The sequence below is a fragment of the Cuculus canorus genome, chromosome 3, assembly GCF_017976375.1.
Source record: "Cuculus canorus isolate bCucCan1 chromosome 3, bCucCan1.pri, whole genome shotgun sequence".
Classification (NCBI taxonomy): Eukaryota; Metazoa; Chordata; class Aves; order Cuculiformes; family Cuculidae; genus Cuculus; species Cuculus canorus.
This window is the reverse complement of record NC_071403.1, coordinates 43,985,403-44,013,325: the sequence shown is the minus strand read 5'-3', so window position 1 is coordinate 44,013,325 and position 27,923 is coordinate 43,985,403. Positions and strand designations below refer to the sequence as shown.

The 27,923-nt window shown below is 37.7% G+C and overlaps 1 protein-coding gene across 2 annotated transcripts in view; it reads right to left on the bottom strand.

The window, feature by feature from the left end:
* The window catches only part of PDE7B (phosphodiesterase 7B), a 180,455-nt gene that overhangs the window by 120,717 nt on the left and 31,815 nt on the right, over positions 1-27,923 (bottom strand). The window contains exon 3 of one of the 2 annotated variants that reach the window (XM_054061457.1): positions 2,841-2,907. In XM_054061457.1, the coding sequence (XP_053917432.1) occupies positions 2,841-2,907 (67 nt within the window). The remainder of the gene's footprint in view (positions 1-2,840; positions 2,908-27,923) is intronic. The other variant, XM_009557468.2, reaches the window with a different exon arrangement.

Genomic DNA, 27,923 nt, shown 5'->3' with positions numbered 1-27,923 from the left:
TTTATCTATTATTTCCTGGTTTTCAGTAGGAAGATAGAATAAAAATTTCACTGCAAACTTGTCTTCTTCACCTTTATAGAAAGAGAACCTCATTCACATGTTATCTCAAAGAATGTGGACACATAGTAGCAAGCCTAGCATTATTCCAAAAATCTTTAATTTTGAAGCTAGCCCAGGAGAAATAATGTAACCCAAGTACGCACCTTTTATGACTAAATCAGCTGTTACCATTTTAGAGTACTGCTTGATAATGTACAGTTCCAAGTACAGACAGGTCTTGTACCAAATACCCTTGAAGAAATACAGCCAGTACTCCAAGCTCCCATGTTTCTTTTCTTACTAAATAATTATCCTCTTGCAGTTGTTGGGACTTGCCCTCTAGATTTCTGCCAGCACTTTGTTATCATTACAGTAAATGACAGCACAACCTTCTCAGCACATTTCAAAGACTGTACAGTCAAGAAAGATGTCCCTCTCTGAAGGCATGTTGTGCTTTGTTCACTAATTATACCCAGAGACATTATAATGTCACCTTTGCATTGATTAGTTACAAAATTTGTATTTCTTTTCCTTGGAAATTAAATTCCCTTGTAAAACCTGAAATTGAACACTGTGTGATGCATTCAGCATGAAGTCTTAGACCTTTTAGGTTGGATGATTTCTGTGTCCTGCACTTCTGTACAGAGTTCGGTATGAAAGGGGAAGTACCAGAAAGGACACCCTTTGGCGTATAGCACTACCAGAAACACAGGCATTTCTATGACAAATCAAGACAGTGAAATTTATCTCCAGTAGTTGCCCTCAGGGCAACCATATTATGCTAGTTTCTACTTCCCATAATTCTTTCAGAGCCAGTTGTAGGATATCCACTTGCACTTAGGATAACTCAGCTCTGTACATCAATTGGTATTCCTCGGGGCGAAATGTAATCTCCTATATTATATGTGACACTACAGTCCTTAATTTGTTAGAGATACTGATGAGTAATAATAGCAGGGGAAATATTTTTAAAAGTGAGAGATGCAACCTGCAACCTCTGAGATCCAGTCAGACCTTTGGCGTGACACCTTGGAGTCACTTTTAAATTCCTAGCAGTTTCCTTATACAGCACAGCATATGTTCTAATTCTTGTGCATTAATATACTACAACACATAGGTAAGAATATATGTAATGGAAACAAGATCTTGTTCAACTCACTGTTCCTAAAGAATCAGTTGCACTATGTATGATGTCAAACTCCCAGTTTTGGACTGACTTGTTACAAAATTGCCAAAAAAACTGATGAACCAACTTGTGCAGACAACTCAGATCTTCAGGTAATTTTTTCATAAAATCATAGGATCATAGAATCATTAACATTGGAAAAGACCGCTAAGATCGTTGAGTCCAATTGTCAGCCCAACACTACCATGCTTAAGAAACCATGTCCCGAAGTGTAACGTCTACAAGTTTTTTTGAACTCCAAGGATGGAGACTCCACCACTTCCTTGGGCAACCTGTTCCAATACTTGATCACTCTTTCAGTAAAGAAGTTTTTCCTTATAGCCAGTCTAAACCTCAATGGATGTTACTTGTGGCCATACTTTTTGTTCTCAACTACCCTCCTCCCCTTTTCTTTGCTTAATGGATAATAACATTTGCATGGGCATAACTTCCTCAGAACTACAGTATTATGAACTCAATGGTATTTAAGCTGTAGATTATAATTGGCATGATAAAGAATCACAAGTGTATCTTTTCTGTCAGCTTGTTCCATTAAGAACCTCTAACCATGGATCATTGATGTAACAGATCATTATGGCCCATTGTGTCAGTTCATCTGTTGGGATCTGTGCACTATAAGCATGACAGATTTCTTCTGCAGCAATTATAGTCTATTGTGACAATAGGATTTAATGAATATAAACAACAAACCACATAATCTGTTATTACAGAACACAGCTATGCACCCAGATGGGAATTAAGTTCCTAGACGTTGCCAGTTGCAGTTTTAAAAATTGTGACTATTTCAGTCTTTGTGTTATTAGAAGCAATGCTCTAATTCACAGCATGTGTTTATCTCAACTCTGGCAGGTGAAAGATCTTCAGAATTTAAAGCCTAATCCTGCAAGTATTCTGTGATCTCATTTTTTCTGAGTAAACATTGTCTTTTATGTTTTTAGATGCTTACTTCCCATCTTTCACTGTCGTATTAATCATGCTGTTAATGTTTCAGTACTAGCATTGAAGATGAAACAAGCAAATACAATAAAATTGGTCACAGTAATTAATGAAACGTGGCAGAACATTCCTGCATTGTTTCCCAAGAATAGATGCTTCTTCTTAATATTAATTTTTACAAATGATAAGCAAAGTGCTACGCTAGTGCAGATCTATAAAATCACGGTGATTGATGCAGCTGAAGATCTGACATAGAGGCATTTGGTATGTATTTGTGAAATTCGTACTGCTTTTCAAAGTACATAAATGCTCTCTTACAGTAAAGGTGTGCAGTCTACAAAAGCTCACATTTTCCACAGGCTTATCTTTAAAATCTGGTTTGATTACTGAGATTTTCAGCTTTTGAATATGGGTACCTCAGATATCATGATTATAGTGTTGGTACAGCTATATTTTTATCCATGTAGAAGGGTATTACTGATATATGTAGAGATAGATATACACTTTGTTTAAGTAATTGAAAATTCATCAGAAGGTATAAATCAATAAGTCCTACTTGTGGATGAGCTATCTATATGCCATCATGAATCACCACAGCCATTACCATGTGCTTTTCAGAAGAAATCCCTAATTAAACATAGTTCCACATATTTGTATCAAAAGGGGAAAAGACCCTTACCCTTACCTAGCATGCGAACACATTTGGCATTCTGGTCAGGACTATCAAATGAGATTTCTCCGCACCTCTGGAAAAAAGAAAAGGATGTGTTTAGTTAAAAACTCTGTGATAGTGTCCCTGTCCTTGTACTCTGGTACCTCTCTTTATGTTTCGCACTAGAGATGTTCAGAGACACATTGTTAAAAATGTCAAAATCAAAAGATTTTCAAGTAACAAAGTTTGAGGAACAATGGACTTTGTAATGTATAAGAATGGGTCAGCACTGTATTCCAGGTTATTTATGAAGAAAAACTCAAGGTAGCACCTATTATCCTTGTATCTATGGCTTAATCTACTGCCTCATCCATGTCACTGTTTGTTAGCATTGAATTCAATTATATGGGAAGCCTCATTTTCCTCTGGTAGCACTATCCACTATACTGATTTAGTTGTCACATTGGCTGCACCCTAAACAGGATCTGTGAAGTGAACCACCTGGAAACAAAACAAACAGCCATGCTGATTCAATAATTTCAAACGAACTTATTCAAAAAGCCTCACAACTCTAAGGTATTTATTATGGAAAGATGTAATTTCACTAAATTTGGACTCTCCATAACATCTATTAGTAAAGTTGCACTTTGTAAAGTGCAAATAATTTACACCTCTGTACTAACATGATTTGTTAATGAAAAATAATATTCACATGTGCAGATATGTTATCAGGGGTGATGTTCTGTACCTGTGCAAACCTATACAAACATTAGAATTAGGATCAGAATATAAAAGTGTTGGATTGTTTTCAAAGATAAGACATTAGTTTTCGAGTCCTTTCTGTGGACAGGCATGTCAGTTTAGCTGCCAGGAGGAACATAATTGGTGTGGCTCATTGGTCTGATCCAGCTCCAATTATTGTTAGTGTGCAGATCCCACTCGCTTCAGCAGTGGATTCTTCAGGTGCTAAAAAAATTCGGATTTTTTATTGCTACAGTCAATGTTTGTAATGGGGGTCTAAGGATAGCCTCATATTTTACAGATAAAACTGATCTGTACTTTTTATCTACATATTTATGCTTTTGGTAACTGTGAGCAAATGGGAATAAAGGTACAGGGGTTCAAATCTGGAAAAATCACTGACAGCTATACATTCCCCTTCCTCTTCTTCTTTTTCTGTCTCTCGCTCCCCCTCTTTCTCTCTTTCCCTCCCTTTCTCTCTCCCTACCTCCCCCTCCCCCGCCACCCCCCCACTTTCTTGTATATAGTTTCCCTTTTTCAGCACCCATGGCTTTTACTTTTATGTAAGACAAAGTTGTTTGTATTATCTTTTTCTTTTTTTCTTTTTCAATAGAAGTGACATTTACAGCAAATATTAAAACCTACAAAGAAGTAAGGTAAGTAAAAATCCCAGAGCTTCAAAGAAGATGAAACACAGCAACAGTTTCATAAATTAACAACACATTTGGAACTCACTATTTTTAAAATAGCCTTCACCCCCCTCACACCGAAATAAACATAAACATAAACAAAAGTACATCTCCCACACAGAGTCTTTCATATATCAGTACATCTAAAAACAGCAAACAGATGCCTGTATTAACCCTCCTAGGTGGGAGCACATACTATTGAAGGATTGCAAAACAAAAAAACCAACACCCAGCGTTTCAAAGTTGATTTTATGAATGGTCTTATACCAGCTCCCTGTCAGGAGACACAGGACTTTTTGTCTTTAGTCTTCTGGGGAGACTGTTAAGACATGGGCATCTTTTCACAGAAATCTCCCAGTTTCTTCCTCATGACCGTAACTACAGTTAAATGAACATGGATATAAGAAAGCACTCGAAAATTTACTGCCCACCTCACCCCTGTATTAATGCTGTTCTTTGAAAATGTTTTTTTTTTAATTTTTTTATTTAGTCCTTCAAATGTATTTCATGTTCCAGACATTTTTATATAAATATTACATTTCAGGCTGTTAAACTATGTCTTACAAAGTCTAGCAATACTCACCAGTCCTAGTGTTATGAAACTGGGAATATGGCTAATGCTCCACAGAGCCGACTAACATCCCGTGGGATCCATTGTGATGATGGATGAATTTTGAAATCTTTGCAAGTAAGATTCAGACAACTGTATACGAGTTCATAGCCTTATCTGAATTCCCATAACCCCTACAACCCATAGCACTGGCTGAAAATCATGCTACAACAGTTAGCATAGGAGATTTTTGACTACTACCACTGCATCTGGAAATACCAAGAGAAAAAGCTCCTGCAGCAATTTAATTTCTGGTGCCAGTAAAAGCTCATAGGTACACATCAGTGGGATGAAAAATAAGCTGTTACCAAACTTCTTAGAGCACCTGAAAAATAGTTGGATCCTGGATGTGTAAAGTGGCACAGAAATGCAGCAACGACTCATTTTGCTCATCCAAAAGGAGGTTTTTGGGGGCATTTTTGCTGTTAGCAAATGTTTTCCATGGACAAGAAGTAGGGAATGACTTCAGGATTTAAGCTTTAGGATTAAACTGAGATTTTGCCACCACTGCTATGAATTCCTGCCAGAGATGGATAAGCTTCTCCTGTACTTTTCCTGGACCAGCTTATTACCCTTTCTGGTTTGGGTTTGTTCTGCCTGCTTGTATATCAGGGCTGGTACTGAGAGATGAGGCCAAGAGGCTTTCTAGTCCCTATCCATTTCCAAACTAGTCCCAAAGCATTTGCTCATTCTCTCCTGAAAGTTTCTAAGTTGGCTACAGAGTCAGTAGTGGATCCAACATAGAGCAGAAATAGGAATTTAACATTAGATGCTGATTTTTAATTTCAACCAGTAAGAAAGCGGGAGGAGGAATAATGTCAGAATATCTGCTGCACATTTTTAGACCTATTGCACACATGTAGATCACCATATTTGTCTGTTGGGGAAGCTGAGAGAGATACATGGCATCTCTTTTAAACACGGGCTAAAACAGTCTCTAGGAACTGCTTGTGGTATTCATAGGAGTCAGGTCTGGAAAAAGGTATCAGTTTTCTGTTTCCACTTTAGAGAAGTATCAATGGTGAGCTCTAAAGACCAAACATACTGTCAAGTTAGGAAAAGCAACAAGCTCAAATATGAGAGCTGCCTCTAAACTTCATTTCTTGAAAACTATGATGGAATAGATTCGTAGTCCTGACCTATATTTGGAGCCCATTAAAGCTGTGACTTGAAAAGATGATGAATCATATTCTTGGATCTAAATGATCCCTACATTTGGGATATAGTTATATAGGAATGCAAATTAATAAATTACCTACTCTCAACTCCCTTTTCTGAGATCAGACATGTGCCATGATTTTGAGTCTGTTGCACAAGCTGCAACCTGGTAAACTAGAATGCGTCTTACAAGTCACCCATGGAAAAAGAGACCAAATCACGGAGCAGCTGAAAGTGAAGCTTAAAAAAACAGAAAAAAAGAGAGACGCAGTTAGAGAATAGGACGGAAAGGACAAGATATTCAGGAAGTATATGACATGAACTCAGGTTCTTTGATAGAATTTGTATATTGGAAAGCTTGAAGCTGGCCTGGTTGGCTGTAATGGCACAGTACTACCTGTCAGAAAAGGTAAATACACTGTTACGCAGACACTATCCTCCACAGGGAAAGACTCTGCTGGAGGAGGGTGCTCTTAGACAAGGCAACCTCTTTGCAGGATACTGTGAGGAATATACAAGGAAAGAGGAAATCTTCTGTGAGGAGCCCTGTGCCAAAACAGTGTAAGTAAAACTGCAAATATGTAGGACACAATTGGCAGGAAAAGAGTTCATGCAGAGAGCGAATGGAAAATCTGCTCTAGTCAGTTGTACTAATGCAGTAATGCATCTCATGTTACTTCTCTGGTATTACATGATCATTCATAGGTTGGGTTTCCATTTCCAGCATGCCTGGGCTCACACCACCTGCACTTGAAGATCTGAGATATGTAGCAACAAACCGGGTGTATATACCCCATACAGAATACACTCTTAGGTGGTTTTATATACTTTAATATACTTTGCTCTTACCACGAGTAGAAAGAGTTGTGTTGTACACAACAACATTGTTCGGTAAAACAGTTTAAACAATGTTTTAATTCCTTTCCCCTCCCCCCCCCTTCCCCCCCCCCCCCCCCGGAGTATTTCATTTAACTTTTCACTCCTTTAGAAATTTTAGTTGGAAGATATACTTGTAGATACAACAGATTAAAAGAATTTAAGGCAGAACAAGGAGCTTCTACAGAACAATGGATGATCTCAGATGTAAAAAATTGCTACTGTTATTCATATTCCTGTTTTCCTGTTATGCTCCTTACTCTATCACCTTTAAAAATTACTTGAATAAAGTCCCCTGCTATGTAGAAGCATCATTCTAATTGCTTAAGGACTGATAGATGTAAAGTGTGTTAGTGTGAAAAGCAATGCTACTTTGTAAGTCTTAGCAATCTTTTATAAGAACGACTGGTCACTATGTAAATAGCTAAAAATTAAGGGCAATATTTCACAAGGATTCAGGCTGTGAGGACATTCAAGATGGATTCATCTCAAATGATAATGAAATGTCAGAGTGTAGGAACTGTAGGACTTCCAATGCCTTCTTACACTCATGGTATTTCCAGTTCTGTCTCTCTTCCCTGACAGTGACAAAAGAAAATACAGGAACTACCCAGGCAGCCCAACAAATATAATCTGTCCTGCCTGCAACCTTTTCACAAGCACCTCTGCCAAAATGAATGCTTTATAATAATATCTGATAGTGATTAAATAAATGTTTATGTAAAGCAAGGAAGTTCCCTTCCAATACTCTATGCAATCTTGAGATGTGCTTAAATGTCAAATACTTCTGAAATTTGTTGAATCTTTACCCTACGGCCTTTGTTGGACTTAGCAAAGGAAATGAAGCCATTGTTTTTGTTTGTTGAGACAAAAAATATTCTTTTTTCTATATCACACCTTATTTTGAATTTAACAGGCCCATATTTAATTGAGTGTTTCTGGAGTGAATGATTGCAAAAAGCTCATCCTATTTGTGTAACCTTGCATTGCCAACTTTGAATTCTTCAAGAACTTTACTTAGCTTTTCTTACATGAAAATATGTGTATAATGACTAGAATTTGAGAATTGCATATATAAGTATTCCCATTGGTAGCAAATACCACTGGAATCAGCTAATGAAATTGCTCAAGGTCTATAAAAAGTGTGATTGTTTACATGTTACTTCCCCAGGCCTTATTAACTTTTGCCATAATGATTATAGATTATTCTTACTTGAAAATTTAGACCTACATTGGTCAAATTAACTGTTCCACTAAATTGAGCTGCAAAAAGGAATACTTATCTTGAACTGGTTATGTATTATGTATATGCTTTATGTTGTTTATAAATGTAGTGTAATCACAGAATACTGATAACTGCCTTTAAAATACTGCTAGCAGCCAGAATACTACATTCACTGCTCTTCAAATTACTACTATTACATTGCAATTATTATATTGCAACTATACCATATTTAATGGGTAATATTTCCAGCTTCCCTATTTAGTATCAGAATTGAGGCATACTTAAACTGAAAATTCAGGTTCTGTTAACATCTGGATGATTTTCTGCAGAGTGTAATAGCTGTGTCTGAGCAGACTTGTTTTGAGAGTTCCTTCCTTTCCAAGATTTCCCGGTGAAACTGAAAGTTTCTCTTCCCTCCAGAATGTTCAAAATGTTGCTCAAATAACTTTCAACATTGTCAATGTAAATCACGGCAGCACCCTGGTAATGCATTTCATTCTGGAATTCACCATGCTGTAGACCCTCAGCTAGTCTGAACAGAAAACACAGCAAAATAAGTAATTAAATCTAAATTGAACAATAGTTCCCAACAAATCATTGTTGCCAGTAGATCAGCAACTTGTTTGTGGGCTAAATAGCCCGAAGTGAACCTTTAGGCAGTTCATTTTCGCACAGACCTGTGATTTACTATGGTTAAGAGTGGTTTGAAATGGATTAGTGTTGCAGGAAAATGGATATAGTAGTTTAACTGCTTTGTTGTCTTCATCAGTTAAGGAAAAAAAAATTAACTGTGTGTGAATTAACTTCATTAGGGAGGTGTCAATAGCCCTGATCACCCCTCATAATCTGTCAGTGTTTCAGTATGGCATCCCTACTTTTAAGTATTTGTAACATGGGCACTGTGAGCCAAATCTAGAATTACTAAGCAATAAAAATGTTGGGTGTTGATAAGCAGTAAGTCGCAGTCAAGTGTGTGTTAACAAGCAAGGTACAACTTGTAGGCAAGATCTGAGGGATTGCCATCATCCAAGAAATATTAAAAAGCAGACTATTTTTTTTACTCTCATGAGATGAATCTGTATTACAGTTCGTTATTTTAGTTTACATTTTAAAGAATGTAAAACATCTGTACGTTACATAATGGATCATCCCACCACAAAACCAGTTCTAAGTGGGAGACAATATGGGAGGAAAATATCAAAACTAGGGAAAAGGCAAATTCACTGCCTCTATTTATTGTTGCTCTGATGTGAAACATCAAAGTTGCCTGTATTTAAACATTTTCTGGACCACATAATTGTCTTTCCTCCTCCTCTGAGTTGCAGAGCTGGGCGGTACTCCTAGCCGCTTTCTATGGTCACTACCGTTTTAACTTTCATTTTCTATTGAAATATCTAATGGGAGGAAAATATAGGACTATTTTTTTAAAATTTAGTTATCGACTTCAACCATGTTTTTCTCACATATATCCCACTGATCTACTGAATCAAAGGAAGGGTCAAAGCCTTAGAAGTACTGACTGACACACCACCTTTTCCAAGAAGAAAATCAAAGGCCTGTAGGAGAGCAAATCTCCTGAATAGTCTCCTCAGGGTGTTCAGAGCAATGTGAAATAAGTTTTGGCACCTGGTTATTTGTGTGTGCCCACTGCATAACATAGGCTTTGCATACAAAAGCTCTGCATCAGGAAGGACAAGAAGACTGATTACCGTTAAATCAACACAGATATTGGATTCCTCCTGCCTGAATAAGACTCTCTACCTGACCACTTTCTGAGTGGTACCAAGAGCTGGTGGCCACCTGCCTCTCAAGAGCTGGGTGTTGTTAATTCCCTAGACATTGGCACACACTGAGGCAGTACTATTTCATCATTTCCAGGACTTAATTTTTAAGGAATAGGATTTGGTGAGAACAACCCATGCCAAAAACATACCGATAAGTGGGTAATCTGCTCAGGAGTCCATTGCTTTCACTTTCCTTCTGGCATAGACACAGACTTAGGTAAGAGAAGTAGCACTAGACCAACAAACCAAGTAGGAGAGATTGAGAAGTCATCAAACAAGACTCAAAACCTAAGTGTGGAAGGTCTGGTCAAGCGGACAGCTTCAACAGGAGAAGTGAAAATAGAGCACTTAAAGGAAGAAGGTAGGAAACTACTCTTCCCTAGTTCCCCACTTGTGCAGCACACATTTGCGTCTGAAGGTAGTAGGAATCTCTGCATACCTCTACAATGACTGCAAAATTGGTCATCCCGACAGCAATGAGCCTTTTCCTTTCTCTCCTCTCTGTCTTCTTTCTCTTTCCCGAAGGTAAGTTTGTTTGATGTCTACCATCCATAAGGGACTCTGCAGTGTTTTGTAGGAAAAAATCCTTTCTGCAGCACTGTGTCATCACATGATGTGCTTAGGGAACCTGGGCTAGCCCAACTGCTGTGCAGAGTGCACCACCAAAGAATGTCCTCAGGCCTTTCTTTCATTGGCTGTTCAGGGGATTTAAATGTGTCACAACATGAAATTCTTACTTCAGACTGTATCTCCTGGGCTTATCACCAACCACTTACAATTTTGCTCCCAAGTTTGATTCTGATTATCCTTCTCAAACATTTTGAGCTCTTTGGCCTTATTTGCACTTTGGTACTTATTTTTAAACTCTTTTGCTGCTGTAAGAAAACTTAACGTACAAGCATTATATTCAACTGTTCCACACCAATGATCTGATACAAATTTTTGTGGGCATGTGTCCAACACGTTACCAAATACATACTGTAAAATTGGGTACCAATAGTGCCTTGTCAACACTTACTTCTACAGTATTAACTATCAATTAGAGCTACTCTTATATTGGTGTTGTTAAGAAAAGGAAATAAAAAAAACCCCTAAGTAACCTTAGGACTGCAAAAAGGACTTTCAGAAAGTCAAGTACAGTCAGTATACATCACATTTCTACATGCAGAACATATGGAGCTAAAAAGCAGCAAGTGTTGTTTTGACAGGAAAAATTTGCATTTCAAAAATTGTCATATTGTGTATTGGGAAAGAGCATCTTCTTCATTAAAAGAAAGTGTCATTGATACTAACATATCTTTTGGACAACTTTCAAAGTGGGATTAATGACATTTGTGGAGCCATACAATGCCGTTATTGTCAGGAAACATTTAGATGCTACTGAAATAATCACTATGAACTTATTTCAGATACAGGGAAATCCACAGGTTTTGGACATATTAGTTACAATTTCCAAAGACACAGGATTTTGGAGCAATGCTAAGAAGACTTATTCTGAAATAATTCACTCAAGCACAGAATTTCTTTTAGAGTTGCTTTTTTTTTTTTTTTAATGTTCAAAAGCAGCAGTTCAAAACAGATGTATTGCTGGGAAGAGCTGTACAAAGTTGCTCTTTTCTGTTCTTTCACTTCTCAACAGATTCTGATTGTAATCTCTCCTAGCTAAGACTACATGTATGCCTATCCTTGTGAGAGTAAAAGGACAAAGCCCCTGCAAATATTTCTTTTACTTGTGGTAAAACACATTATAGGGTATTACACAAGGAATGGATTTCCCAGGTAGCTTGCTGCTTCACTTGCAGGCATAAGGCCTTCAGAAGTGACATGCGTCTTGATTCCACATGCAAAAGCTGTAAAAGCGTTTCATTCTAAAGGGGCTTATTTTAGACTGCAGAAACAACTGGAATAAAAAAAAACTTCAAATGAAATCCATGGAAACAAACTATCCCCTAGGCCTGGACTGCAAGTTTTCTTGAGCTGTCAAAAACCAGTCTAGAGAAAATAAAGCCGTGATAGTTTTGTAGCTACCTGTGATTGTCATAACCCTGATTTGCAAATGGTTATTCAAACAAGTCTAGAATGATATTAGAGAGCTCACTTCCATGTATCATACATATAAGATCCTAACCATATTGGAGAACAGACTACCTGTGAAATCACCGTACTGCACTTTGCCTGTCACACTTTGTGTACTTAGTAGCATTTTACTACTGAGGGACACTAAAGTATTTTAAGCTTTATTATGAAGAACTGAAGAGACGATGCCTATGGAAGCCAAGTGAAGGTTGGCAAAGGATTTGGTTGAATGTAGTTCTCTCCCTTTGTATGGATTTATCTTCTGAAGATAAATTCTCTTGAAGAGATAGAAGAGATACATCATTTTCTTGTATGTAGTAAACCTTAAATATTTTTCAAAAATGGTAAAGCCTTGTCTCCTGCTACTCCTTATTCAACTAAATAGTTCTTTTCTGGGGGGGAAACTGAGAACTGTACCTAATTTGTAAAAAAAAAAAAAAAAAGAGTTAACCTGTTAACATTTTATTGTCACGGGAATAATCCTACATCGCCATTTGGTCTGGTTTTGCTCATATCTTCCATTCTTAGCTGCCAAAGTCAATATGGTGAACATATAAACAGTGCAGTTTCTATCACATATCCCTTACTTTTCTGCACAAAACCAGTCAATGCCTTTGATTGTTAGTGTTAACCGATTTGATTCTGACTGATAAGCATGGCATCATTTCTATTCAGTGTTTGTTCACAGCTTATAAACATACGTCTGCGTTTGCTTCTGTAGGTGTATTAAGGCTTGTGACTAATATCTGCCATACATGGTTTGTTCTATATCTGGTTCCTCAAGAGGAAAACTGGGTGTACAATGTACCTTTTTCTTTTCAAAAGGTTTTATTTTTGGAAGTGTTTGTTTTTGTCTTGTGCTATTGAAGTGTGACTGCTAATACGTATTTATATTAAAGATGGGATTGAAAAACAACTCCTAAAACCTATTGTTTTTTAAGTTTTTTCCAATTTTTACACGATAGGCTTCAAGAAAAAAAGATAATTCACCCTGTATATTTTCAGACAGTTACTAAGACACTGAGTGTCTTAGTTATTTCTTTAAATTAAGTCTCTCTTTCAGTAGAATGTCTGTTTTTAAAATTCCCAAACAATGTCTACAACATATTTAAAACTATGGTGGACTTTTTTGAATCTCATTGAGGGGAATAATTTCTAGATTTTTAAGTTCATAAAGGAGAGAGGTGGAGATATCTGGAGATTTATTTTGCTCACCTAATTATGGAGAAGGCCTGAATGCCTAACTCTTCATCAATTAAATTTAGAAGGATTTAACTGACTCTGTAAGCGTAAACATCTGCTGTAATTTGGACCCTAAAATCTGTGTTAATACTGCATGCTAGAGGCTGGATTTGGAAGACAGAAGAAATGTTCTCCCAGTTGCCACGTGACAGCAAGGTGACTGGCAGGTAAGCAGAAATTAGGAAACTGCTCACCATGAGATGCAAGATGTCCAGAACATTTGGTTATAGAGGGACTTGTCATAAAAGACCAGCACGGACTGTTGAACAACTCTAGATTCATTGCACTTTTATGAATCAATTACAAAGATGTTTTTAATACTGCTTGGGTTGTAGTTGTTAGGACTGTTTGACCACTTGGGAAAAGTACAAGTTAAATAGCACATATGTAAGGCTCACAAATGACTATATGCCATTTTCTTCACGGTAAACAGAATATCTTTACTGAAGCGATGGGTAAATCCAGTTATTTCTTGTTGGGTTTAAAGAAATGACAAAGCAGTAGGGAAAATAGCATCTCCAGTTTACCTATTTAATTTTCTTGTATACCTTTGCATATAACATATAATGCCTATAATGAACTATAAAAAGTACAGTTATAATTTGTTGGGAGTAAAGATCCCTTAGTGAATTATACTTTGTGGGAAACAGTGGTACATTTAGAAGCTGTTCTGTGCAGTGATCAAGAGAAAGGACCAAAGCACTTTCCATGTCAGAATCTGAAGGCACATCTTAGTAAAACTTCTCATTTTAAAACATCAATAAGTTATTACAGTGTCCTTAGTATTTACACATGGCGTTTGTCATTCTTCACAAATGAGTCACTGTTTCCTGTATATGGCAATATACCTGAGCCACAGGACTCTTAAAAAAAAGGCACGTACCAGAAGTGGCACATCTGTACTATTTTAGAAAGAAAGAAAATGAATTTTTTTTTATAGTAGCAACTAGAAACTTAAAAAAATGTATTTTCCTACGATTTACGAAGATTCTTCTGAAACAGGATTTACATAATACATAAAAATGAAGTTATATCTAATTCTCTTGGCTAACTTTATTTTAAAACTGAAAGATACTGTTCATTCTGTGTCACAAAATCCTAATTAATAACTCAGGTGCTGTTCAGTGCAAAGTTTTTTAACGGATATGTGCTGGGTATCAATTAGAAGAGGTTTTGAAGTGCCTCCTGTTTATACGAAAACACATGAAATTTGCTTTTGGATCTAGTGGCTCAGACACGTCTATATTGTGCATACAGATGCATTTCTATTATTTGAATGCTGGTAATACAATGCTAGCCTGCAGACTGAAATGACCGCAGTAAACCTTATGTTGAGACTCATACAAATAATGTAATGAGTTTTTAACAGATCTCTGGTGTATCCGTGATTTTTGAAATTTTTTTTTACTTCTTTCCATTTTTATGTTAGGTTGTGGTTTTTTTCAATATCATTTAACATTACCCTTTAGGCGGGGTAAGTTTTGCAGTTAAATGCTGTACAGCTGGGAAATGGAGGAAAGGACTGATTACACAAACTTGCTAAAGGTTGCCAACAGACTGAAAGAGCAGGGAGTAACATTCCAGTTGCCTCTAATTCTGTGTACTATTTCTTACATTAACAGTATGATTACATTTGTCTTATTGAGTAATGGATGAGTAAATATAGGAACTAATAGGGCAGACTGACGAGCACTCTCACCTCATAAAGTCAACTGAGCAACTTAGGCCAGAAGAATCAGCTTTGAGAGGGAATATTTTGAAAACAAGTCTCACAGAAACACTGTAAAGATTTTATTTCCAAAAGGCACCTTGATGACTTAAGAGCAGAGTTATTAAATCAGCCCTGTGCTTGTTGACCACTTTCTGATTTTGTTTCCTTATGGAACTGTATGTAAGTAAATCCAGCACATACGTGTAATGCATTGGTGAGCATATGAGAGGCTCCGTTTGTCTCTGATCTGTAGAGGGAATAAAGACTCTGATAACACAGCAGTGATTCTTTAGCTAAACCTGATCATCATCACCACCTCCACCTTCTCACTGTCCATTTTGAAGCCACCGGATGAAACGCAGGCATATCAGCAGGCACCAAACATAAACAGCAATAAGAATTGTGAGGACACGTCTAAAGGAGAAGGTGAGCACTGCCAGTTATGCACATCAGATGATCTATTTTGTGTTTGCTATTGATACATTCATCTTGCATGGAGCTAATTGGATTTGTACAAAAATGTGAATGAGAACAGAGATGAAAACTGCCTTCTCAGGACTTTCCTTCAAGGGGAGACAGAGGGGCTTGTCCTAATGAAATGCCTGTTTCAGAATAACCAGACTTCGTAGAAAACCACAAAACTGAAACAAAAGAGAATCTAATTCTGAAAACAAGCACCAAACAAAAACTCCTTAAGTTAAAATATCTCCAAGTAAGAATAATCTTCCCATCTGGATGTACAGTAATCCAAGAGAAGGATAACAAAGTTATTGTGTGGGTTTTTCAATGTTTTTCTTGTGTTCAGTGTGGTATTTCACAACTGACTGGAGCCTCGTTCTTCAGTACATTGGGAAACATTCTTTGCAATATTAGATTCTATAGATGAAAAAAAAATAATAGTTTGACGGAAATCTAACTCCTGTAACATAAGAAGTTGCCTCTTTGAGTAGCTCAGTTTCCAGTCATTGCTAAATTAATCTACAGATGACAGACAGCCCTCTTCAGGCACTGGAAATCATGTACCAGCTGAACTAGGAGATCTATTTACACTGGGCTAGTGCTGCTTGGAAATTCCGACTTCCCGAGACAGTAATTGCCTTGTGAACTGATGTGGACAACAGTCAGCATCCCCCATGTGCAAATATGGCAACCATCAGCCCAGATCCCAAGCAAGACTCAACCACGCCTTTCTGAAGAGTGGAAAAGCAACTTTCCTGTCTATGCCTAAGTCCTAAACCACCATCACTGAATAAAACTACAGCCTTCTATTGCTTTAACTACATACAAGTTAAATAACAGGTCCTGTTCATCACTGGACATCCACCAAGAATTGAAACCATCACACATAAGTGGCATTCTGGACATTACTGCAATGATACAGGGCCTTATTTAAGGCTACTTATTTATCTCAACTACACACTAGCTGTTTAGCTAGTGCTAAACTACGCTGATAGTGCTCACTAACAACAGCATCTTTAAATATGACATAGGTCAGCCTGATTAGCATTTTGAAATATATTGTTTTTCCCATAGTTATATTGCTTTATGTGAGAAAGCTTGGTGATAAGGCCACCTCCCTTCTCAACATGGAGGTTTGGTATTGCTTGATCACACATTTATTTTTATGGGGGAATTGTATAGGAGGGATTTAAAAAGACTATTGTAATAACACAGAAGCCTGGAAAAAGATTAAAAATGTGTCTTTCCCATGGAAAGGATGTTAATCCAGTATCAAAAGGTGTTTAGGCTGTGATATCTTTGGAAGCTTACGGATGTCACCTTACAATGGTGTGATAACTATGAAGGCTCTGGCTGGAATCCAACAAAGTTGGAATTCAATGTCATCCTGCTTACCCTTTACACGCTATATCACACTAAAACAGGGAATTTCAAAACAGCAAATTGCTATAATCCCAATGGGAAATCAAGGATGGAGAATTTCCTGTCCTTTGATATTTAAAATCAGAAATGCTGCTGTTTTCTTTCAACTTACTTTTATTGGTTTTGCATAATACTTGAAACAATACATAAAATAAATATTTTACAATTTTGTTCCTGAACATTTCCACAAGCCAAACACAAAATACTGCAACCTTTTCTACTCTATTGACCTTCACCACAAGTGTCCAGGACATGAGTTCCTCCACCCACCAGTCAGCATCATAAAGGATTAATGCATTATTTTTAAAGGGAATTTCAGGAGTGTACAAGGATTGCTTGAGAACCCTTAAGAAGAGATAACAGGGAAATATGCTGTTAGGTGATTCTCCAACAATTTTTACCGAAACCACAGGAAACGGTGAAAACTCAAGGCTTCTTTTATAAAGAAGAACAGTTATTAATAAGTTCTATGACAGATACAATGTAGTAGTCACAAAAGCATATCTCTAAATCTTTTTCTACCTTTGAAAATTTTGTCTAACCACAGTTTTGAATCCTGCCAACCTGTATCTTCCAGGGGGACCTGAGATCTGTCACTCAGCAAAAAGAAATAAAGCACCTCACCTCACCTCCTACAGAGAAAACTAACAAAACCCACCAACGGCCTTCATACCAAAACCCTGATACTTTCAAATCTGCCACAAAAACACTTTATCTTTTGCAACATCACAACAAAGTAGTTTTCTTCCCAGAAAATCCTGGAAAAAAACCTTCTCATTGACCAGTCCAAATCAATGGGCGATGTTATGCAAATTTCCAAATCTGTCGACCTTCTTCCAAATCAGAAAGGGTTAAAATATATTCAAAGCTCATCAAACCTCATTCAAAATGAAATGAAAATGTTTTGCCCAGTATACAGGATGTACATGAACAAGTGAGGGTAAGGATGTGCTGCAGCCTTAGTTCTTCAGTTCATAATGTGTAACCATCCTTCTGAAGAATAAAATAAGTGATTGTTAGCACCAGCTCTGCAACACAGCAGAAGTGGAGAACAACAGATCAAATCAGTCTTCAGAGAGTATTTAGAATAGGCATAAGGACCTGAAGTAGGAATTTAATTTCATGGGTTTGCGAAAAGTACTTTCAAAACCACAAATAATTAATACTTTACTATATAGACTTCTTTTACATCAGTTTCTAGTGCTTTCATCAGAGACAAAGTGTTATCAGGAAAATTGTTCTTTGCAAAAATTTTAATAAAATATCATTATTTTCTGAACTTAAAGGTTAATTAAAGGTTTTGTCTATACTAGCAAATCAAAGATATCACAGCCTATTCCCTGACAGTGGGGCCGACTGGCACAGTACAGTTCGCATCTATCATATTAAACTCTGTTAGAGCCCAAAACTGTACCAAAAATCCTTTGGAAAAGTTCTAGTTAGACCTGGCCAAAACTGCACCCTGTAATTGCTGAGGATTTAATGGTATAGCTGACAAATCCCAGGACTTTTTTCTAGCACTACTTAATTTATCAGTATGTGTGCAGCCAAAGAGTGGGGTTTATCTCATCCAACTGTAGGTGTCCACAGCCGAGTAGTTACTGCAGTCTCTCTTTGTTAACATCAGCGGTGGTTTTGTTTGTAGTGCATACTTTAAAGGTCCATTTAAGGATGCAGCCTACTTGTGCCTATTTCTCCCTGCCGATTAAAAGCAGCCCAGAATGACAAATTAAGTGAGTCCAAGCCCATCTAAAGATTGTACTGCTGTGAATCAAATCAAACCCCATGGATTAGCAGAGTCCTCACAACTGTTAAAACAAAGAACCAATAAGTAATGCCCGAAACTGTCTTAAATACCGTGAGACTGCTTCTCCCTGTAAGCCTGGTGAGAAAGTCAGGTTCTGAGCCTCCCTTTCCCTGTTTGCAGTGTGAGATTTGTTTGTTTAATTACCTCACAGAGATGTTGTGAGGCCCACCTACATAATGTTTGCGAAGTAATGTTTGTAGAGCACTGTATGTTGCACGAAATGTAGGAAGGTGAGCCAGGCATCGAGGTGGAGACAGAACAGGCGATTGAGCTCTGGATTCCTACATTTTTGTTCACTCCTCTAGCAGCTTTTGCACAGTGGCTGCAGACATTTGGATAGCTTGGTGTAAATTGTATTGAGGGCCCCTGTGTAAGACTACTGTTTACAGATAGCTTACAAGTTGCCGCTGTTTTCCACTGCATGTTAATTCCTGGCACCGCTACTGCATTGGTACACAGAGTGGCATGGATTCTCCAATCAGCGCTGACTCTGGACAGCTTTAGCTCCCAAGGAGTCTGCTTAGGAAATGTGTGTGAAAACAGCACTATTAAGGGAAATAACACCTATCTGAATTTTAACAATCCTTACCGGTGGCTACTATAGTGATATTTATGCACATGTGTGGAGGAATTCACTGTGGGCTCACAGCAATCAGGGGAAGTCCGAGCACCTAGCATGAATGGTGTCTGTTTAAGCAGGGCACGATATTGCTACTGTTACAGACAGCTGAGAGGAAGTCTTAGAGGGGCATCACGGTCCACTAACCGCACGCTTCTGTCTGACAGCTTTGAAAGAGGCCAGCAAGAAAAAAACTATGCCTATTAAGCAGCAGCAAACCTTGGTCTTCCCTGGGGAATACTGAGAGCTGGGATACAAAAATCCAATTGCCTTAGCCATTTTTTTTCCAGAAAACGAAAATATCCTACAATGTAAAGCCCCAATTTACTTTCACTGTGTTGGCTCAAATGCATCACAAGAGCTGGAATTGCAGAAAACTGGTCTCTGGCTTTTGAATCTGCAGAGTCTAAGCAGGCAGACGTGTAGTTATAATATCTGTGTATCTCCCATTTAGGCCATTTGACTCGATGAGTCTCAGAATAAGCTAACCCGTTGCTGCCATTTGAGCACTTGTAAAATGCTATAAGCACAGGAACATAACACTGGTCCAAATCCGATTTGAAAATACGTAGTCCAAAAGGTGTGAGCTATCCTCTCACATTTCATTCATACTCATGCTGGGCAGCCTTCTCTGCTATTTCTTGTCACACATGCTGTTATGGTTCAACTTTTGTGCTTTAAAACCACTAAGCATGGCCAGGTGATTCTCCAAGAGATGGCTGACTCCTGGTGTTTAAATCCTCTGTACCATTTTGATTGGCAGAGACTCGTGAAAGCCAAAGTGGTTTTAGCTGGTGGGAGAGTAGTACCCCATAGCCAAGTTTCAAGGTGGAAATCCATGTAGAATTACACTAAGTATTACAGCAAAAGCCAAGAGGGAGAAGTCTCCCTGCATTGCCAAGTGCTTCCCAGGAGAAAGATTTATGACTCCTTTTAGAGTTTAGGGTAGCGCCAGCTGTTGGTGGTAGCTAGTATGGAAAAAAATGAGAAGCATAAAAGAAACTGCTGTATACAGCAGTAATATAATATATAATTTCAGTAATAGACCCACACTTAAATAAGTGTTTCCTTATTGATGTATTTTTAATTTGGGAAATTAAACCATTGAAAATGGAAACCTCAGTATTCTCAGCTTGTATGCAGCAAAGGAAAGTTGTATCTGCCAGGATCAGAAATAGTGTATCATGGCAATGTCTTATTGTTACTGAAAACACCCACAGCTGCTGTCCTTTGAGGCATGCTCTCTACAAGCATATTCTTCAACTAGTTACTCACAAGCACAAAAAAATTCCACCATATCCATAGAGAAAGACACAATTATCTTGTAGATAATGCTGTGCACCGGTCTTTGTCCCTACCTCTTGCTTCCTATGGACTCTAATTGTTTCATTATAGTATAGATCAGTGACAGAGGGGGATGAGTTAATGGATTGGGAACGTGCATATTGACAACACATTGCTAAAAAAATGAAGAAGTTCCTCTTTTGAATTCTGACTTTATAGCTACAATTTTCACTGTTGAGAATGCAGCCAATGCTCTCCGTTTATCATTATTTAGTGGAAGGAAGCACTTGGCATCTCCGGCTGAATAAAGACCAAATGTTTGCTATTCAAAGGTGGCGTGTTGTCTGAAGACTTCAGCCGTGGCATGACAGCTGGTGAAGATGTGACCAGCACTCTAGGCAGCAGCTTCACACATCTCAAAGTTGAGGATGTTGCACAAGAATGGCCACTATTTAAGCTCTGGCGTTTCACCAGTGTAGAGCAAAAGCAGATTCAGGCAGTTAGCCAGGTAGACCTTCTCCAGTCTATTGGAGACCGAGAAGATCATGTGCTTTTTCATTATGAGTTTCCAGGGATAACAGGACCAACTCAGTCCTTCCTAGGCCTTCCTAGGCCAACTAGTCCTTCCTAGTTCCTCTTCCTCTATAGACAGTGAATGTGGAAATCACTGATGGTGAAAAAATGACATGTAATATGCTCTTTGAAACCTATACAAGAGGCAGAAACAGCAAAGAAATGTTTGAGAGAAGGATCACTCAGCACCTATAAGGTGAAAAACATCCCTTAGTAGACAGAAACTTGTAAGGGTAGGTAGGGAATTCAGAGATCTGGAAGAAATGTCTACTTCATTTTGAAAATGTCCAGACTTTTTCCCCCAAACATTCTCATTTTTACCGTTGCTCCGGTGTTGCTTTGCCTAACTTATTACATTTTTGCTTAGACCCAATATGCCATTACATCAGCTCACCTCTAATTAAAAAAGGACAGTTAAATGGATTTTATATATTTGACGTGCAGAAGACGCAAATTGAGTTGATCTGCTGAATAATAATTTATCCAGTAATTTAGTAGGGTTTTTTTTTAGAAAAAGTATAATGCTCTTGTTTTGTATAAAGTTATACATCAACACTTGTTCAGGTCTGTACTTGTTTCCTGTCGTCTCATGGCTTTGCAGTCCTTTCCCAGCTCTCTACTGAATTGGTTCCTCCAGTCTTCTCTAGGTGTAGACCATTATTATTTCTCCTAATAATGCAATTCTCCATCCTTTCCTTAATGTTTTTCTTGTATCTCCACTACCCAAATATTCTATTTATCTTTTACCAGCTTGGATATAAATTAACACAAATTGCCTCAGAAACTGATTTCTTGTCATTTATAGTTTAAGGAAATTGCAGCAGACCACAAAAGTACAGATGGTGCTAAGGCTGAACAGCTGAAATTCAGACATTTGAATGTGCCACAGAGAACCCTTTTTCCATAATTTTTCGAAATCAACTTTTCCTCTTCTTCAAGATGCACTTCTGGGGATAGTTATCATTGCTAAGCAAAATTTGCTGCCTGTCTCCAAGGGTGTGCACAACAACTTGACATGAATTTGGATCTTCCTCAAAGAAGAGATTTCTAGGTCTGAGCAGTGGGGGGGGAGGAGGGGGGTGGGGGAGAAGAACAAGAGAAGTTATCTGCTGAGTCAGCTTTGAGCAGAGGTATTCCCCAGAGATGACAGTGGTAACAAAGTATGAAACTTGATGGAAGTAACCTTTTAGAGTTTATACACAAACCTGCTGTGATCTTAACAGTTGGTCTTACTGGACTAGATGGAGTCATCTCCAGGAAAGCCCTGTCTGCCTCATGTAGGAATATCTCCTCTGAGAACTGGAATGGGCCTTAAGACCCACAGGAAAATGTGCCCAAAATGTGCCCCAAAAATTCTATGATTAGCACATATCTAAATATACCTACATATCTTGTCCAAAACAGTGTGGCTGCCTCTGTCAAAAGATGTAAGTGCAGTTAACGGCCAGGTCATGATATCAAACACTGTTCAACTACTGAAATGGACTGATTGTGAAGTAAAGAGTTAAGGACATGTTTGCAATAGGGAGAGAGGAAGTACGCAATGTTTGGCACTCATGGTACTCTCACCTAGGGTTTGGATTCCTGACTCTGCTCTGTATTTTGCATTAAATAGCTATTGACCAATAAATATAGGTAGTCTAGAAAGCAAAGTCCTTCAGCTTTTCCTTTCTTAATACCATTGTCCAAATCATAAAAAAAGAGAAACATGTTCACTCTCACTCCTGTCTCTGGCCTCCTCAGTCTTTGATGGTACCGGCCAAAGAAGAACAATTTCAAGAGGTCATATGGAGCATATCCAGACTCCAAACATCCTGTGGTTTTGTAGCTGGGAAGGTAGAAAATGTCAGTCTGTCACACACTGAAACATTGCTATTAGCAGTAGGTCCTTAGCACTATGTCATATAGCATTGGTTACACTAATAAGTAAAAGGGTTGTGCTGTGGACCCTAGTCAGAGGTGTGTCCATGGACCCATGAAAAGAGATATTTTTATTGTTATTTATTCTATTTGCTATCTGGAAGTGCTGTTGTCTCAGTTTACATAATTGGCTTAGTTTATGTAAGCCTCAAAAAAACTATTTGAAGAGAACAAACCCCTTTTACTAGCATATTGAAATGGTTTTAAGTATTTTTTTCTGCTGATAGTCCATGCTCTAGGAAGGTTCAAGTGCAAAATTATTATATAAGATCAAAAGAAGGCAGAAGGAATCATTAGAGCTATGGGCAGCACGGGCATTTTAATAGCCAATTAGCAACTTCTAAGCATCCACCTTTATGGAAACAGCATAAGGAAGAGTTTGGTGGGTCAGATAGATACATAATTTAGGGAGAAATAAACAAGAGGTCACTAGAATATAAAAGCTCTGACCATTTGTTTAATAATCATGGGAAAGAACAGTTGCACAACACACAGGCACTCAGTTCCTATAAGCATCGCAAGCCATGTGAAACACATTTTGAAATACCAGCTGTAGAATAATGGTGAATGCTGGTATTTTGAAGTGTTCAGCAGCTGATCCTGTTGGTCAAATGAACTTTGTTTTCTCTGGAAAGATGTTGTAAGGAACTGTATTTAATAAAACTAAAATGTAACTGCTAAAATATTATTTTACTTGCATTTCTCATACTGCATATATGCTACTGGGTAAAGCGTGTGAAAATATGTTTGCATGGCAGATGATCCACAAAATAAAGCTGTACTGTACTTTTGTTTGCCGCTAACAACATCTTGGAAGTTGGGAGATATGCCAATAACCATGCGGCAGTTATGTTGTTGGGATAAACCACAAAGACTTTGCAAGCTTTTGCTATGTAATTTTTCTGCAATTGTAGTTAACAATTTCATTCCCACTGTAGTGCTCGTTCTTAACACCACAGTTGACCTGATTTATTGATCAAAAGGACTGCTACTTACAGATCAACAATTGTTCTTTCCTCCATGAAAATCATTTGAGCTCCTAAAATTATTTCTTAGTTAGATGCAAACTTATGCTGTACTCATAGCATCCACTGTTCAGCATCAAAGTCTACATCAAAGCTACATGGGCCATTTATGGTAATGTTTTTTAGAAAAACTCTTCTCCTGTGGCTACAGACACCACAAATCTGTTTATCAGAACATAAAGTTCAACAGGAATCCCACTTCTCATCAGATTCTTGTTGATTGAAGTTACTTGGCATGGTTTTCTGGGATGGTTTGAAACAACATGCATGATTTTCTTATCAAAAGGCAGTGAAAGAGAAACTAATGTCAAGGACACATTGTAGTCTTGAACAGGCAAATTTTATCTTCTTGTTAAATAGAAAGGCTTTATTTTTCCCCACAAAAATTTCAGTTGCTTAAGTGTGATGTGTTTATGTGTATTCATAAAGAAATCATCCAGGTAGAAGTGAACATATTGCAAAGGGCAAGGAAGAAGTACCATAATTTGCTTCATTATAAACTGATTATAAAGAGGAGAAAGAAAGACAGAAGGAAGACACAGATGCTTAGAATCACACTCAACTTATTTAGGTTGTACATAAGAAGAACAAATGCAGGTCAAGGACTGAGAGGCAAACTTGGAAGAGCGAGAGCACATAGACCTTGAAATACTTTCCTTTTCAAGAATTGACTTGGAACCCATCTCTAAAGCAAAATATCTGTAAAAAATTTGGCAAAATATTCCACACAACGTTTGTAACTATTTTGCATAGATAACAAAAGTTCACTAGTGTTGCCTTTACCCTGATTCATTATAGGTCCCAGCCCTGCCAGCAGACCATACAGATTTCAATTTAGGTTGGACTTTTTGTTTCTTCTATAAAAGCTGGGATAAAAGTACACGATAAATCTTTGCTAAAATAATATAAAAAAGTATGCAATGCCATCAAAGACTGTGTAACACATATCTTTGATGCAGTGGCATTGATGCAACCTTAAACCTTATTATTTTTTTAAGGAAATGTCATTGCTTTCAAGAGTGTCATTTTTGTTATAGCCACCGAGCTTGAAGCTTCATATTTATGACTTAAATGGTTCTTAACCTCACTAAAAAATGTGTAATGACATTTGAAATTTAAAAATATGGTAACATGAAGAATGTAAAAAATATATATATGGAAATATAGATGTGTATATTGCTTCTGGACCCATTTGATGGCAATGTTAGTCAAAGTTGTGGGGCTGCAGCTCTTTACAGTTAATGAGAACATGTAAGAGCAAAGGCAGTAGAATAGCCCCTTTCAAGAGCAGGAGGGTCTGCTAATTATTGGTTCTGTTCTCATGTCTACATATTTGGGAAGAAACTTACTTTTTCCCAGAAATGTTTTCAATCCTTTTAAATTATTGATATACACCACAAATCTTAGATGAAATTTACCCTATAGATTAAAAAAGCCTTATTTGCTTCATCATCAGGGCCTTCTAATCATTGATGGTTTACTGAGACAGTATAGAGAAGAAATGCACACCATACTGGATCAACAAAAAAGGCAGTATACATGGTATGATTAAAGAAGTGACTAGCCTCTAGATATAAATTTTCTGGTTGTAAATCTAATGTTTATTCTTTTTGCATGTTCAGGCTGCCATATACTGTTGCTACTGCCTGGACTATTTTACAGAGGGAACTTTATGACAGGGAATCAAATCTCTATCCACACAGTATCATGCAGGCAATAATTTTTCTTCTGTGTATGAGCATATGCCTGTTATCATATATTTATCTTTCACCTATAGATAAAACATAAAACAGATTGAGACATTGGGTCTTGATCCATTACCTCTTTTTTTTTCTAAACTGTTATACAAACAGACTTCAAGATTTAAAATAAAAATGAAACTTTGAGAAAACGCACCCGTGGCAAAGGGACTAAGTTTCATTGAAATCACACCTGGATTTTTGAAAACATTTTAGTTTGCATTTTAGTTTATTATTGATATTCTGATATTTGAATTAATCAGGAAGAATTTTTCCATAAAAGACTGTCTAAAGAAGGCATGATTTTGGTGAAACACAAGCCATTCACCCTGTCCTCCAAAGTGCACCTCTGTGAGGTATTTATCATCTGCTAAAATAAGCTGATCTGCATACTGTGATGGCGTCATTAGCAATCTCCCAACAGAGTTTTACACTGCTGTATAAGGCCCATGACACCACTCCATAAGCCTTCAAAGTATGTTTAGGCTGTATCTTGCTCTGCCTTGTTTATAACTTGTAAGAACAGATTGCTCCATGGGTGTAACAGCTTCAGATCATGACCACATTGATCATTAGTCAAAGTTATGAGATAAGAAATGAATTTACTTTCTCACAGTGAAGGTAAAGCCCTTGCGATATCTTTAAACAAGCTATACCAGATAAAATAATATGCACTGTACATCTGATACTTATGTTCCATCTCTCTAGCAGAGTCTTGAGTTTCTTTCTTGCAAGATCTCACCTGTCTAGGAGACCAGAGATTTCCTTATCTGGCTGGCCAAGTCGCCAGAGTGATGCTTGGTAAAAGAAATCACCTGGATGTTGTACATCATGTGGGTGGGGACCTAATTACCAAAGCATGCTTTGTCTACCACATCTTCTCTTTAAAACACCAGTCCTAATCTTAACTCGTGGTCATGCAAATGACTGTACCTTCTCCATTGTCCCCAGTAAAACTTTCTTTGCTTTGTGTAGATGGAGACATTGAAGAATGGAAATAAAATTTAAAGAAAATCCTCTCCATTCAATTAAAGATAACCAATGCCTGACAACCTAATTTTCAGAAGGACATCTTCCCTGTATATACAATCTATAAACACACTGAGATTTTATCCACCTGGCATTTGCAAACTAATCCATTATCCAACATTATGCCCTAACAGAAAAAACTTGCATGATTTACGTATATTTTGAATATGAATACAGTAAACTTTAAAAAATTTCTAGGCTTGTATTATCTCCAAGTGCAATTACAAAACCAGCACAATTAATAGGGTAAACTTCTAAGAGAGATATTACCAGGTAAGAGGGGTATTATCAGTATGAGTATCAGATAACTCAGCTACTTGTCACAGTTCCATTTTTAGTGAAAGAATAAATTTTTCTTCTCCTTGTTATGAAGATTTTTGATAGCTAAAATATGACAGAGGCAGGAAGGTGTTCTAAAGAAGTAAGTTTTTCCTCACAATCTTTTCAGAACAATTCTTCTAAGAAGTTGTTTCCTATAATCTTACAAAAAGCACTTTCCACAGTCTTGCCTTACAAGTATTACTCCCACAGACATCTGACCTTCATGTTTACTAATTCTAGTGTTTTCTTGTTGTCAGAGTAACATTTTTTGTTTTTATAAATTGGCCAATGTTGCTTTTTCATCTCTAAAAAGTTTCTATAGTAAATATTTGCAGACTGAGTACAAAACTTGCCAGAAAACTATTCAACATTTCAACAAGGAGACTGTTCAAAGGGATCTGAACAGGCTGGGCCACTGGGCTGAGACCAATGGCAGGAGGTTTCACAAAGCCAAATGCTGGGTCCTGCGATTGGGGCATAAGAACCCTGCGCAGATACAGACTGGGGGAAGAGTGGCTAGAAAGCTGCCTGGAGGAGAAGGATCTGGGGGTGTTGGTTGACAGGAACTGAACACGAGCCAGCAGTGTGCCCAGGGGGCCAAGAAGGCCAATGGCATCTTGGCTTGTATCAGAAATGGGGTCACCAGCAGGTCCAGAGAGGTTATTCTCCCTCTGTATTCGGCACTGGTGAGACTGCACCCCGAATACTGTGTTCAGTTCTGGACCCCTCACCACAAGAAGGATGTTGAGGCTCTGGAGTGTGTCCAGAGAAGAGCAACAAAGCTGTTGAGGGGGCTGGAG